Below are 14,908 nucleotides of genomic sequence, written 5' to 3' on the forward strand. Positions count from 1 at the left end.
CTAGGAGATATTTAGAATTGACCAATAGGGCGATGACACGTGTCCTTCCGTTTAAATGAGGGGTATATTTGAACCCAAAATATGACTGCAGGAATAACCCAATAGTATAACGAGAGGTATACTGATAACATTTTCGAAATTAGAGGGGTATATTTGGCACGATGCCGTATTTATATTTACAGTCATAGAACGTCGTCGTAGCCTGACATACAAATACCTCCCTCTCAATCTCAAACGTTACCCTTAAACCCTCCAAAGGAGGGCAAATAAGGCTTAAACCCTATCCTCATTCTTCTCCTCCTTCCAAAAACCCTAATTTCCCCCCATATATTTATCTCCTTTTTCCATGCCGTTCAAGCTTTTACCACAGCTTCGTTTCTTCAATTCTACATTCCCAGTTACCCATTTTCCCACCATGAAATGCAATTCAACATTAAAGCCTAAAACAACACCCGTTTTTTCTAGAATGTTCCCACACAAGCTCAAGTATCGGTCAATTGGATTTCCAATTTTACCCGCCCAACAACTGGAGCTCCGTAGGTTCTCGTCTCGCTCAGGTAGATCAAGACCCGGCTCGGGTTCGGGTCATGAGGTGCGGATTTCGAAGAGCTTGATTGAAGATGAAGCTGAACTCAGTGATTGGGTAAGCGGGTTGAGGTCCGATTCGTTTAAGAAAACTCAGGTGTATAGTGATAGTGATGATAATGATGGTGGTAGGGGTAAATTTGGTAATAGACGTAGCGGTGGAGAAGAGAGAGGTGAGAAGAGAAGGAGAGATGTAGATTTTGATGATTTTAATGGGCCTGGTAGGAGAAGTGGAGGCCCAATGCAGTCGAATTCAAGAAATGGAGGGAGGTTTGGAAGTGAATTGGACGGTGGCAGAAGTGGAGGAAGAGGTCAAATGCAGTCGAATTCAAGAAATGGAGGGAGGTTTGGAAATGATAGAGGGAGTAGAAATGAGGCTAGAGGAAGTGGAGGTCGAGATAGGATGGTGTCATCCCCAAGGAGAGGAAGGTTTGGAAGTGATATAGGTAGTGGAAGTGAGGGTAGGAGAAGTGGAGGCCGAGATCGGATGCAGTCCTCTCCAAGGAAGGGAGGGAGGTTTGGAAGTGATATAGGGAGTGGGAATGAGGGTAGAAGAAGTGGAGGCCGAGATCGGATGGAGTCCTCTCAGAGGAAGGGAGGGAGGTTTGGAAGTGAAATGGCAGGTCCGAGTGACAGTAGGAGGGGTAAGGGCAGGGTTGGTAGTGGATATGATGGAGATATGCGAGGACAAGGTGGTAGTGATAGGTTAGGGAGGAAAGAAGGGACAAATATGGGGCGAGGGAGTTCGACTTTGTTGGATGAAGATGATACAGATAATGAGGATGAGGAAGAGGAAGAGGAAGAAGAGGAAAGTGGTTATAAGGGGTTTCGAGATTTGATCGACAGTGAGGAAGAAAGTGAAGAATCTGATGAAGATGATGAGGTTGAGGATGGAAAAATGTTCTCTTTGGAAAAGGAGGACAGTCCCAGGGCATCAGGCCCGCGCTCAACTGGAAAAAGTGATTCCCACCTCACTGAGACCAGGTAACTTATAAACTCATGACTAACTATGTATTATGAAGCATGCTGATTGTTAGAATCTTTTTGAGTAGCTGTATGGAGCTGTTAGAAGCATGCCGTGCTTGTAAAATAATGAATAAATAATGGCACTCGAAATTATGTGCCAAAAGTAGCCGAATCTGTTGCTAGAAAAGCAATGTGGATTTTGGTGGTTGTTGTTATTAACAAAAGAGAGTAAGGTGGTTGTTGTTATTCAGTACTTCAAACTCACTTAAGATTTAGATCTGTGATAGTCGTGAGTGGGGAATATTTTAAAGACAATATAAAGAGATAATCCGAGAAGGACTGGATTCTTGTTGTGTGTGCCATTAGATTAATGACAGTTTAGAATATATCATCAAATATTATGGGAAGAAGAGAGACACTGTATATGCTTAATCATAGTGTAGGAAAACATAAATGAAGGAAACTGATAAAGAAACATAGATGAAGGTGTTGAGCGCATGAGTTATACCTCGTCAATTACGTTCAGAGTGGCTCTTTTGCTTGTCTCTATACGAACTGAGGAATTTTGCCCAAGGATGTGGTAAATTGTCCAGTTTTAGATGCATCTTCTGTAGAACTTATAATTCTTAAGACAGTTATACTGTAATATCCATGCTCTAAGTAACCTCAAGGAAAAGTCATTGTGTTCCGTCAGTTTAAATATCTTATTCTATTAGATAATATTTGTATCCTTTTCCCTGCAGATTTGATAAGTTTCCACTCTCTCCCTTGTCTCTGAAAGGAGTTAAAGATGCTGGATACGAAACGATGACCGTAGTGCAGGAGGCAACTCTACCTGCTATTCTGAAAGGTTAGCCTCTTCATCTTTAGATGCTTAAAGCATAGTGTGTTGGGATGACATTCATCACTTAATATATAGAGGTTGAAGGCTCCGTAAATCATAAGTTCACACTTCAACCAGTCTGGTTCTACATGCAGAAACATACTATGTATTAGAATGCTACTCTTGCCTAGTCTGTTGCTAAGATTTTTTGTCTTGAGCACTATTATATGTGTTAATGATGACAGTGCCTGTTGTAATCAATTGTATTTGTAGGTAAGGACGTTCTGGCCAAGGCAAAGACTGGCACTGGCAAGACTGTAGCATTTTTGGTAAAACACTATATCTTTTCCCATCACAGAGTACCTATTGATGCTTGAACAAGAAAAAAATTGTTGCATGCAATCCCACTTATATCCATTAGTTATATACTCACTAGTCATCTGTTACTGTTGGTGTTCCTTTTTCGATAATGTTTATAACTTCCTTGGTGACTTGCGTAATTACACATCTCTACATCCTGGATTTCGTGGAACAGGGCTGACAGAAACACCATTATTCGAACTGAAGGATGAGTATCTTCATGTTGTAATGTTACCAATATGTGCATTCTTTTGGTTTGTCGAATGTGTAAGCTTTCTTAGAAAATGGAATTGCTCTACTTGAACATTTGAGTGAGAACCCCAAAAATTTGTCCCCTTGCAACAAAAAAATTACCTTTTACTGGTTTAGTTTGTCATTTTTGGTGTTCCATTTCCTATAAGTTCCTTGGTGACTTGTGCAATGGATGATGAGTATCTGTGTTTTGTTCTATCACTAACATGTGGATTTTTTTCATTGTTGAGTGGAAAGAAAAATGTAGTTCGCTATTCTTTGTCTTTGTTTAAACGTGAAAATTCCTGTACTAAACATCACGGTGAGAATTCTCAACCTTGTTTTAACAATTGCATTAGTGGATTTTCCCAAGAACTACATATTAAAAAAACTATCCTGAGAACTGCTCTTCATCAATGTCAGATTGGATATAGCTTGAAAAGGTCAAGGAAGGTATTCTCTGGAACAAACTACATGACCTGTTGCCATAGTTTGAGAGTGAAAACCTTTGGTGTAAACAATAGTACTTCTGTATTAGGGGATTTTCATAGTTAAATATCCATATAAATTTTCCTATGTCTAGCATAAAAAGAAAATAACATTCACCTTTCTTTCATTGTTAGCTCTTATTTCATGAAAATGATTGATAAAATATTTACCAAAAGATATCACAAGATAGTCAGTTGGACCTTTTTGAAGTTTTGAATAAAACTTTTTCATTTTTTTATTTCATAGAAATTCATGAAGTTACTTTGTATGCCATGGAACAACAAATTGTATACAGTTTTGACTTTACTATTTAAAACTATTTGATCCAATTTTAACGAGTTAAATTATATTTAAACATGAACTTTCTTTTGGTGAACAAAAAGGTGATGATAGCCTGCTAATATTGAGTGCCAAATTGTACTATGATTATATATGACCTTACAGTTCTCAATATGCTGGTTGATTATAGTTCTTTGGTAAAACTATATGCTGTCTTCAAACTCTGCCTCACACTTCAGTAAAAGCATTATATATAACAAGAAATGGACAAACTAGGGAAGCTTAGACATTTTAGCAATAATATCTAAGGACAAAGTTGCATCTATTTTGGGTCATGTACTTTGCCTCTGATACTATTAACTTTAGATCTTTGGCATATTGCATATAAGCAACTTTCAGTAATTATCAGATTTTCTGGAAGTCAACTTGTCTCATTTGTTAATAGCTGCTTTTTACTAGTAAATTTCTTTCCTTTTAAGAAAGCCAGAAAGGAGAGATTCAACAGCTATTTTCTGATTGAGTTATGACTTCGAAAATGGATTCTGTTACCGTAATCATTTTTATTAATAAAATATCAACTCTGTTAACTCAAGTCATGTTAAAGTTTCTCCAAAAGTTGATATAGAGTTTGCATAATCATTTTAAAATTCTCTGAGAAAATGGCTGGCATCTCTGTGATCATGTTGGCCTAATCATTCCTATTTGAATTTCAGCTTCCTTCAATTGAAGTTGTGGTAAACTCACCCCCCAATACTCGTGATCAAAAGAGGCCACCAGTTCTGGTGCTTGTGATATGCCCTACACGGGAGCTTGCAACTCAAGCAGCTACCGAGGCCAACACCTTGTTGAAATATCACCCTTCAATTGGGGTTCAAGTTGTTATAGGAGGAACACGGCTTGCACTTGAGCAGAAAAGGATGCAAGCAAATCCATGCCAGGTAATTATTTTGTATGCTTAAATCATTGTGAAGTTCCTGCTTTATAAAATATACATGGCTCTTTTGATAAATAAAGCAGCAGCTCTCTAGCCTAGAAGAAGAATTAACATTGGTGATCTTAAGTTTTTGGCGTCTCAGAAAAGGAGGTTTGGATGACCAGAATCTAGTAGAACTGCTGTATTTCTACAACGATGATGATATGCTTGTGTATTGGATGTAATGTTACAGGCATGGGGTCACAATAAGGGTAAATTAGGCCCTAGATGATGAATATTAAAAGTGCTTCTCGACTTGTGAGTCCTTATTGATCTCACAAAGCACCTTGTTATATCAATAGTCACTGACCTCTTAGTTTAGTCTTTGTCATCCTTTGTATGCATTCTTCCAACTGAGTAAGGCATGCTTATGAACTTTCTACGGGATAAAGTGGCAAACACGTCTTCGTGAAGGTACGGATGGGTGTGTAAGAGGCCAATTTTTGAACCATCTCAGTGTATCCTATCATTGAGAATGAATAAGTTATTTTATTTATAGTCATGATTGCCCCTCATCCCAAGCAAGAATGGGCATAGTCGCAAGTCAGCGTTTAACTGGTGATCAATTGATAACAAACTAGAGCCTCTTGGTTGCTTCTATGCTTCCAAATCTGCTTTCACTCCAGAAATAACTACAATGTCACTTATCAAAAAAGAAATAATTACTAATGTTTTCCAATATGTGACTCAGATACTTGTGGCGACACCTGGGAGGCTCAGAGATCACGTAGAGAATACAGCAGGATTTGCTACCCGATTAATGGGTGTTAAAGTGTTGGTGCTTGACGAAGCTGATCATTTGTTGGATATGGGATTCCGTAAAGAAATTGAGAAAATAATCTCTGCTATTCCAAAACAGCGCCAAACACTTCTCTTTTCTGCAACAGTTCCGCCAGAGGTATTTACTTTAATTACTCTCTTGGAGTAAGTAGTATGAGGAGTTGGAAATGAATTTACCTTTAACTTTGCAGGTCCGTCAAATTTGCCATATTGCTTTGAAAAGAGATCATGAATTTATCAATACTGTTGAGGAAGGCAGTGAAGAGACACACGCACAAGTAGGTCTTGGTTATTTCTTGGAGTTCCTAGAACTGATACCTTTGTTGGATATGACTTGACTTTTTAATTCTTTCTGAAATCTTCAGGTTCAGCAGATTCAGCTGGTTGCTCCTCTAGAAACACACTTTTCCCTCCTTTATGCTCTACTAAAAGAGCACATCGCTGATGACGTTAACTATAAGGTACTATACTTGGAAATTACTATATTAATACACATTTGTTTCTTCAGTTTCTCAAGGGGAAAAAGGAAAGGTAGGTCAATTTCGGTAGCTTGGAAAAGTGAAATGGTCTTGGTAAGTCATATTTATTTTGATGCTGTTCTGGTACTTGAAGATACCGCTCACTGGTTCATGTTAATGATCTGCTCTTTTTATCCCAAAAGTACCAAAAAAGACATTTGAATACGTAGTAGCGGTAAGTCTGCCATCACAGCTTACTTGTCATATATGCTATATATATATATATATATTGAATGATAAGTATTCTTGTCATTTATTCTATATTTGTATAGGAAGTTCAAATAACAATTACTTGCGAATGCTTCCAAATTTCTTAGACTCTGATTCTTGACTGCAGGTTCTTGTATTTTGCACAACTGCAATGGTAACGAGACTCGTCGCTGAACTTCTTAGTGAACTTAACCTAAATGTCCGGGAGATTCATTCTCGTAAGCCGCAAAGCTATAGAACAAGAGTTTCAGATGAATTTCGCAAGTCAACAGGTCTTATTCTAGTTACCTCGGATGTCTCTGCCCGTGGAGTAGATTATCCAGATGTCACCTTTGTTATACAGGTATGTCTTGTCAACTTCGATTATATGTGATGTCACCTGCACAATCTGAAATGTCCTTAGTTCAGTCTAGTGTTTAAATTTCTTTACCAAGCCAAGGCTGATACTTGTTTTTGTAAACATAAGTTGTGTCAAAACCCTCTCCCCTGGCACAGGTGATACAAAAAACTTAATCAACCTTGATTCTATCATCTGAAAGTCTATGTCATACATTCATTGTTCAGTTGGAAGTGCTTTCTGACCAGAGTTATTTTGCTATTCATCTGGACTGATTTCTTAGAAACCAAGCTTTATATATATCATCTTTTCAACTGCTTGTTAATGGATATCATGCGTCTGTAGGCTTATGTCGACTCTTTACTTTTGTAGATTGGTGTGCCAGCTGATAGACAGCAGTATATCCATCGTCTAGGTAGAACTGGGCGGAAAGGTAAAGAAGGACAAGGCATTTTATTGTTGGCTCCATGGGAGGAATACTTCTTGTCTACAATTAAAGATTTGCCCATATCAAAGGCACCCGTACCTTTGATTGATCCAGAGACCAAGAAAAAGGTTGGTATCAACTTTATGTGAAGCATGTTTCTTTCTAGCTAGTGGCACAATCTGAAGCGCGAAGCTGAATCTGGAGTATTTTGTTCTTGAACTTGTTTAATTCCTCGTTTTTCTTTTTCTATTTTATAAATAATATGTTTTTGATAATAGCAAGATTAAGCTAACATATATGCTTGTGTAGGTGGAACGTGCATTATCCCATATAGATATGAAAAGCAAAGAAACTGCATACCAGGCATGGCTTGGTTACTATAACTCCAACAGAGCTATCGGTAAGGACAAGTACAGACTTGTTGAACTTGCAAATGAGTTTAGTCGGACAATGGGGCTTGACAACCCTCCAGCGATTCCAAAGCTTGTTCTTGGGAAAATGGGCTTGAAAAATATTCCCGGACTACGTTCCAAGTAAGTTGAGATAGTGTTGCTTCTTCATATATGCATACAAGTGTATATATACATAGTGCAGGTCACGCAATGCAACAATTATTTTTTTAGCTTAGTGCTGATATTGCAACGATTGTAATTTCGTTACTGGGGAGAGAATGAGAGCCTTTACAGAACATAATTTAGAGTATCTTTTTGCTAACAGGCAAATCGGCCTTTCCTCTTTCTAGTTATACTGTATTGATTCTTCATTTAGTGTGCGGGAATTACAAATGCCTGTAGTTCTCAGATATCAGCAATTCTAGAATCTTAGTTTTGTTGTCTAGCTTTCATAATGTGAAGTCAAAACCACAAATGGTGCTATGTATCTAACTTGTGGGAGGACATCTTGAAGTTATTTTCAGATAAGTTCTCCTATGACGCTGCATTCTTGATTTTTTTTTGTTATCTTACTTTTGCGATATTGAAATGAAATAAACATGAACACAATATATATATATATATATATATATATATATACATAAGATTTCCGTAGAAAACAAAGAGATATCCAGAATCTCAAATGTTGAGAGCTAATCATACTATGTACAACAACAACGACCCAGTAAAATCTCACTAATGGGGTCTGGGGAGGGTAGTGTGTACGCAGACCTTACCCCTACCCCGAAAGAGATATATTTATATATATACAACAACCCAGTAAAATTTCACTAATGGGGTCTGGGGAGGGTAGTGTGTACGCAGACCTTGCTCCTACCCCGAAGGAGTAGAGAGGCTGTTTCTGAAAGACCCCCGGCTCAATAACAACAACCCAGTAAAATCCCACTAATGGGGTCTGGGGAGGATAGTGTGTACGCAGACCTTACCCTTATCCCGAAGGAGTAGAGAGGCTGTTTCCGAAAGACCCTCGGCTCAAAAAAAAAAAGACAAAAGGGACAAAAAGGGAGACAATATTAGTATCACAATAACAATCATAGAATAAATAGGAACACCATGAAATCCAGAAGAAAGATGCAAAGTAAAGGGAGATAATATTAGTAAATATTAGTATCACCACAACAGTCATAAGTAAAATAGGAACCTCATGAAATCTAGAAGAAAGATGTAAAGCAAAAGCGATAGCTAGTAAATAGGACCTACATGGCTAGTCCCACCATGTTACGAAGTAAGGCACGACTCAACTACCTCCTAACCTACAACCCTAATACTCGACCTCCACATCTTCCTATCAAGTGTCATGTCCTCGAAAATCTGGAGCCTCGCCATATCCTGCCTGATCACCTCTCCCCAATACTTTTTAGGCCGCCCTCTACCTCTTCTCGTGCCCTCCGTAACCAGCTGCTCACACCTCCGTACCGGAGCATCTGGGCTTCTCCTCTGAACATGTCCGAACTATCTAAGCATCGCTTCCCGCATCTTGTCATCAATGGGAGCCACATGCACCCTCTCCCGAATATCATCATTCCTAATCTTATCTATCTTAGTGTGCCCGCACATCCTCATCTCTGCTACTTTCATCTTCTGGATATGTGAGTTCTTAACAGGCCAACACTCAGCCCCATACATCATGGCCGGTCTAACCACCGCTTTATAAAACTTACCTTTGAGTATCGGTGGCACTCTCTTGTCACACAGGACTCCAAATGCTAACCTCCACTTCATCAATCCTACCCCAATACGGTGTGTGACATCCTCGTCGATCCCCCTCCCCCCTGGATAACCGAACCAAGGTACTTGAAGCTGCCTCTACTCGGGATGACCTGCGAATCAAGCCTCACATCCACGCTCACTTCCCCTGACTCAACGCTGAACTTGCACTCCAGGTATTCTGACTTCGTCCTGCTCAGCTTGAAACCCTTAGACTCAAGAGCCTGTCTCCAAACCTCCAGCCTCTCGTTAACACCGGCTCGCGACTCATCAATCAGAACTATGTCATCGGCGAATAGCATGCACCATGGCACATCCCCTTGAATATGGTGTGTTAACGCGTCCATCACTAGGGCGAATAAGAACGGACTGAGCGCAGAACCTTGGTGTAGCCCCATTACAACAGGAAAATGCTCAGAGTCGCCTCCTACTGTCCTAACCCGAGTCTTAGCCCCATCATACATGTCCTTAATCGCCATAATGTAGGGAACCGACACACCTTTTGCCTCCAGGCATCTCCAGAGAATTTCTCTCGGAACCTTGTCATATGCTTTCTCCAGGTCAATAAACACCATGTGCAGATCCTTCTTCCTCTCTCTGTATAGTTCCACCAACATTCTAACAAGGTGTATAGCTTCTGTAGTCGAACGACCCGGCATGAATTCGAACTGGTTGTCGGATACAGACACCGTCATCCTCACCCTCGCTTCAACCACCCTCTCCCACACTTTCATGGTATGACTCAGTAATTTGATACCCCTATAATTGTTACAACTCTGGATATCACCTTTGTTCTTATACAATGGAACCACCGTACTCCACCTCCACTCATCCGGCATCCTTTTCCCCTTAAAAATAATATTAAACAACCTAGTCAACCACTCCAAACCTGCTCTCCCCACACTTCCAAAATTCCACCGGAATCTCATCTGGCCCGGTCGCTCTGCCCTTACTCATCTTACGCATAGCTCCCACGACCTCCTCAACCTCGATACGCCTGCAGTACCCAAAGTCACGGTGACTCTCGGAATGCTCCAATTCACCTAGCACAATATCCCGATCCCCTTCTTCATCCAGAAGTTTACGAAAGTAAGTCTGCCATCTCCTCTTAATCTGGGCATCTTTCATCAATACTCTACCATCTTCGTCCTTGATGTATCTCACTTGGTCCAAATCCTGAGCCTTCCTCTCTCTCAACTTGGCCAGCCGGAATAACTTCTATTCCCCACCTTTTTCTCCCAATTCCTCGTACATACGACCATAAAGCCGCAGTCTTAGCCTCTGTGACCGCCAGCTTAGCCTCCTTCCTAGCTGCCTTATACCTATCCATGCACACTCGCCTCTCCTCCCCGCCTATGCTCCCCACTAACTTAAGGTACGCCGCCTTCTTTGCTTCCACTTTACCTTGGACCACTTCATTCCACCACCAGTCTCCTTTGTGCCCGCCAGAGATGCCCGTCGAGACCCCTAACACCTCTCTCGCAACCTCTCTAATACAGTCTGCTGTCGTTGACCACATAGTGCTCGCGTCACCACTGCTCCTCCAAGCTCCTATAGCCGACAACCGCCCCTCCAACGAAAGACCCTCGGCTCAAGAAAACAAAAAGCCAAAAGGACAAAAATGAGACAATATTAATATCATTACACCAATCATAGGAAAAATAAGAACATCATGAAATCCAGAAGAAAGATACAAAGCAAAGGGAGATAATATTAGTATCACCACAGCAATCATAAGAAAATATTAACACCATGAAATCTAGAAGAAAGATGCAAAGCAAAAACGATAGCTAGTAAATAGGACCTGCACTGAAAAGCGAAATAGTAAAATACAACATTGTCACTAGCTATCTTAGATAAAACCCCTACATGGCTAGTCCCACAATGGTACGAAGTAAGGCACGACTCAACTACCTCCTAACCTACAACCCTAATTCTCGACCTCCACATCTTCCTATCAAGTGTCATGTCCTCGGAAATCTGGAGCTTCGCCATATCCTGCCTGATCACCTCTCCCCAATACTTCTTAGGCCGCCCTCTACCTCTTCTCGTGCCCTCCACAACCAGCTGCTCACACCTCCGTACCGGAGCATCTGGGCTTCTCCTCTGAACATGTCCGAACCATCTAAGCCTCGCTTCCCGCATTTTGTCATCAATGGGAGCCACGTGCACCTTCTCCCGAATATCATCATTTCTAATCTTATCAATCCTAGTGTGCCCGCACATCGCCGGTCTAACCACCGCTCTATAGAACTTACCTTTGAGTATTGGTGGCACTCTCTTGTCACATAGGACTCCAGATGCTAACCTCTACTTCATCCATCCTACTCCAATACGGTGTGTACTCCCCTCCCTCCTGGATAACTGAACCAAGGTACTTGAAGCTGCCTCTACTCGGGATGACCTGCGAATCAAGCCCCATCAATTAACACCGGATGACCTGCGAATCAAGCCTCTCCCCTCCCTCCCATTTTCCCTGGATCAACGCTGAACTTACACTCCAGGTATTCCGTCTTCGTCCTGCTCAGCTTGAAACCCTTAGACTCAAGATCCTGTCTCCAAACCTCCAGCTTCTCGTTAACACCGGCTCGCGACTCATCAATTAGAACTATGTCATCGGCGAATAGCATGCACCATGGCACATCCCCTTGAATATGGTGTGTTAACGCGTCCATCACCAGGGCGAATAAGAACGGACTGAGCGTAGAACCTTGGTGTAACCCCATTACAACCGGAAAATACTCAGAGTCGCCTCCTACTGTCCTAACCCGAGTCTTAGACCCATCATAGATGTCCTTAATCGCCATAATGTAGGGAACCGACACACCTTTTGCCTCCAGGCATCTCCAGAGAACTTCTCTAGGAACTTTGTCATACGCTTTCTCTAGGTCAATAATCACCATGTGCAGATCCTTCTTCCTCTCTCTGTACAGTTCCACCAACCTTCTAACAAGGTGTATAGCTTCTGTAGTCGAACGACCCGGCATGAACCCGAACTGGTTGTCGGATACAGACACTGTCATCCTCACCCTCGCTTCAACCACCCTCTCCCACATTTTCATGGTATGACTCACTAATTTGATACCCCTATAATTGTTACAACTCTCGATATCACCTTTGTTCTTATACAATGGAACCACCGTACTCCACCTCCACTCATCCGGCATCCTCTTCGCCTTAAAAATAACATTAAACAACCTAGTCAACCACTCCAAACCTGCTCTCCCCACACTTCCAAAATTCCACTGGAATCTCGTCTGGCCCGGTCGCTCTGCCCCTACTCATCTTACGCATAGCTCCCACGACCTCCTCAACCTCGATACGCCTGCAGTACCCAAAGTCACGGTGACTCTCGAAATGCTCCAATTCACCTAGCATAATATCCCGATCCCCTTCTTCATTCAGAAGTTTATGAAAGTAAGTCTGTCATCTCCTTTTAATCCGGGCATCTTCCATCAATACTCTACCATCTTCGTCCTTGATGCATCTCACTTGGTCCAAATCCCGAGCCTTCCTCTCTCTCAACTTGGCCAGCCGGAATAACTTCTTCTCCCCACCCACCCTTTTTCCCCAATTCCTCGTACATACGACCATAAGCCGCAGTCTTAGCCTCCTTCCTAGCTGCCTTGTACCCCTCCATGCACGCTCGCCTCTCCTCCTCACCTATGCTCCCCACTAACTTCAGGTACGCCGCCTTCTTCGCTTCCACTTTACCTTGGACCACTTCATTCCACCACCAGTCTCCTTTGTGCCTACCAGAGATGCGCGTCGAGACCCCTAACACCTCTCTCGCAGCCTCCCTAATATAGTCTGCTGTCGCTGACCACATAGTACTCGCGTCACCACTGCTCCTCCAATCTCCCATGGCCGACAACCGCCCCTCCAACTCTTGGGCTTTATCTTTAGTTAAGGCTCCCCACCTGATTCTCGGTCTTCCTCGAGTAGACATTTTCCTCCTCTTTAACATAATACCAACGTCCATCACCAAGAGCCTATGCTGCGTCGCGAGTATCTCACCCGGAATCACCTTGCAATCCTTGCACAACCCTCACATCTCCTGAGGAGGAGATAGTCAATCTGAGTCTTCGCAATCGCATTTTGAAAAGTAACCAAATGTGTATATATATATATATATATATATATATATATATATATAGAGAGAGAGAGAGAGAGAGAGAGAGAGAGCTGAGAATTGACCGGCTGGTGTGGGCATCCCTATTTGGCCAGCTTTCATATTTATCTTTTTTTCTGTTTTTTTTTTTTTTTTTTCTCCATTCTATTAGTTTAGCTTTATATTAAAATGCCTAAAAGTCTACATTAAATTCTCTAAACGTTATGGTTCTTCTCCCCTTCTTTATTGATGTTTTTTAATGCATCAAAGGTAGGAGATAAAAAGACAATAACCTAAGCCTCATGTGCTATAAGCATATGATCCATCCGTTTTAGTGTCAAATGTGCTTTGAAAAATTCTCCAGCATATTGTCTTTGGCACTTTACAGTATGCCATAGGATCTGAAAATTCAATTCAAGTCCACCAATGAAGTCTATTATATTTTAAGTTTTTCACTTTGCGTAGTTACAATTTGTATTGCTATATTCTTTTTTTTTGGGGGGGTTCATTTTTACTGTTATATTCATGTGTTAGCATGGATATTCTATCTTGATTGAACTTATTTGTATGTTCCATCTTGGCAGCATATTCAAATGGACCCATACCCTTATCTGCAAAAGTATGCCTATATTTTTATAAGTTTATACTTTTGAGTCCCATAATTGCTTCTTACTCAATATTTGCTAGATTTTAGTAATTCGTGCTTTCTCATCTGCGTTGTGGGCGTGGTATTTACCCTAACGCTGGATGCTTTTCTTCAAGGTAATTACATTCACTCTCTAAGTTCATAAATTTTTTGCCACTCCTATTTGTTTTAATTTCCTTATTCGTGCAAAGTTCATAATCTCTTTTTGACACGGTATGATTTTGGAAGCTGTTTATGAAATTCAATGATTTGAAACTAGAGGCAAAACCTAATTCCTTGATAAGAAATGATAGCATTTGCTATAGAATTGAAAATAAACTGCAGAAGGAGACATTTAATTTCTTGCGTTGGTTTGGATGGATCTAGTTTTTTTACTATAGTTATTGTTTGCTATTGATAATAGAATTTGAACTTTTGCTGAAAGATGAGTTGAAGTTCTGATTTTTAAGTAGGAGAGTGAGTGATCTTATGGTGTAAAGATAATGATATTGGTTCGGAGGAAATCTTGAACCGTGTTATGGTGCTAAGTTAATTCAACTTGAGAAACCAAAAGAAGTTAAACATGTACATTAATTTTACCCAGTTATTTTACTTATTTAGGCTCTCTAATCTTTTAGCAAAGGAAAACAATATGTAAGTATTCATGTAATTTATATTGGAGAGGATAGTCGTTCATATTTCTACGGCAATGAAGAAAATAAAGAAATTACTTGTATGCAAGGTAAAATTCTTTTTGTTTTATTTCTATCTTTATTTACAAAGATTGGAATCTCACACTAAGTTATGCATTTATTTTAAGCTTTGCATCTTATTCTTATTGTTGTCTGTTGGACTGCTCCACTTGCTAATTGCTTCGGCGGTCAATCAAAAAAAATATTCATGTTGTCTTTCACCATCCCAGAATTGTATATGAGAAAAATTCATCTTCATTGTTATACGATATTTCGATAATCATCAACCAAACATAATTCACTATACGCATAGCGTTAAAAGGACCAAAGGGTAAAATGAATT

General features: G+C 40.6%; 1 protein-coding gene across 1 annotated transcript; it reads left to right on the forward strand.

Moving 5' to 3' along the window:
• Nucleotides 1-235: 235 nt before the first annotated feature.
• Nucleotides 236-7,815, forward strand: LOC104118211 (DEAD-box ATP-dependent RNA helicase 31-like). The gene is made up of 10 exons (XM_009629418.4): nt 236-1,569; nt 2,295-2,401; nt 2,648-2,703; nt 4,447-4,671; nt 5,398-5,604; nt 5,678-5,764; nt 5,852-5,947; nt 6,342-6,557; nt 6,924-7,106; nt 7,288-7,815. The coding sequence occupies exons 1-10, from the start codon at nt 347-349 to the stop codon at nt 7,513-7,515; spliced, it is 2,628 nt and encodes an 875-aa protein (XP_009627713.1). The 5' UTR covers nt 236-346; the 3' UTR covers nt 7,516-7,815.
• The last annotated feature ends 7,093 nt before the right edge of the window (nt 7,816-14,908 follow it).

This window comes from Nicotiana tomentosiformis, chromosome 1, assembly GCF_000390325.3.
Source record: "Nicotiana tomentosiformis chromosome 1, ASM39032v3, whole genome shotgun sequence".
Taxonomy (NCBI): domain Eukaryota; kingdom Viridiplantae; phylum Streptophyta; class Magnoliopsida; order Solanales; family Solanaceae; genus Nicotiana; species Nicotiana tomentosiformis.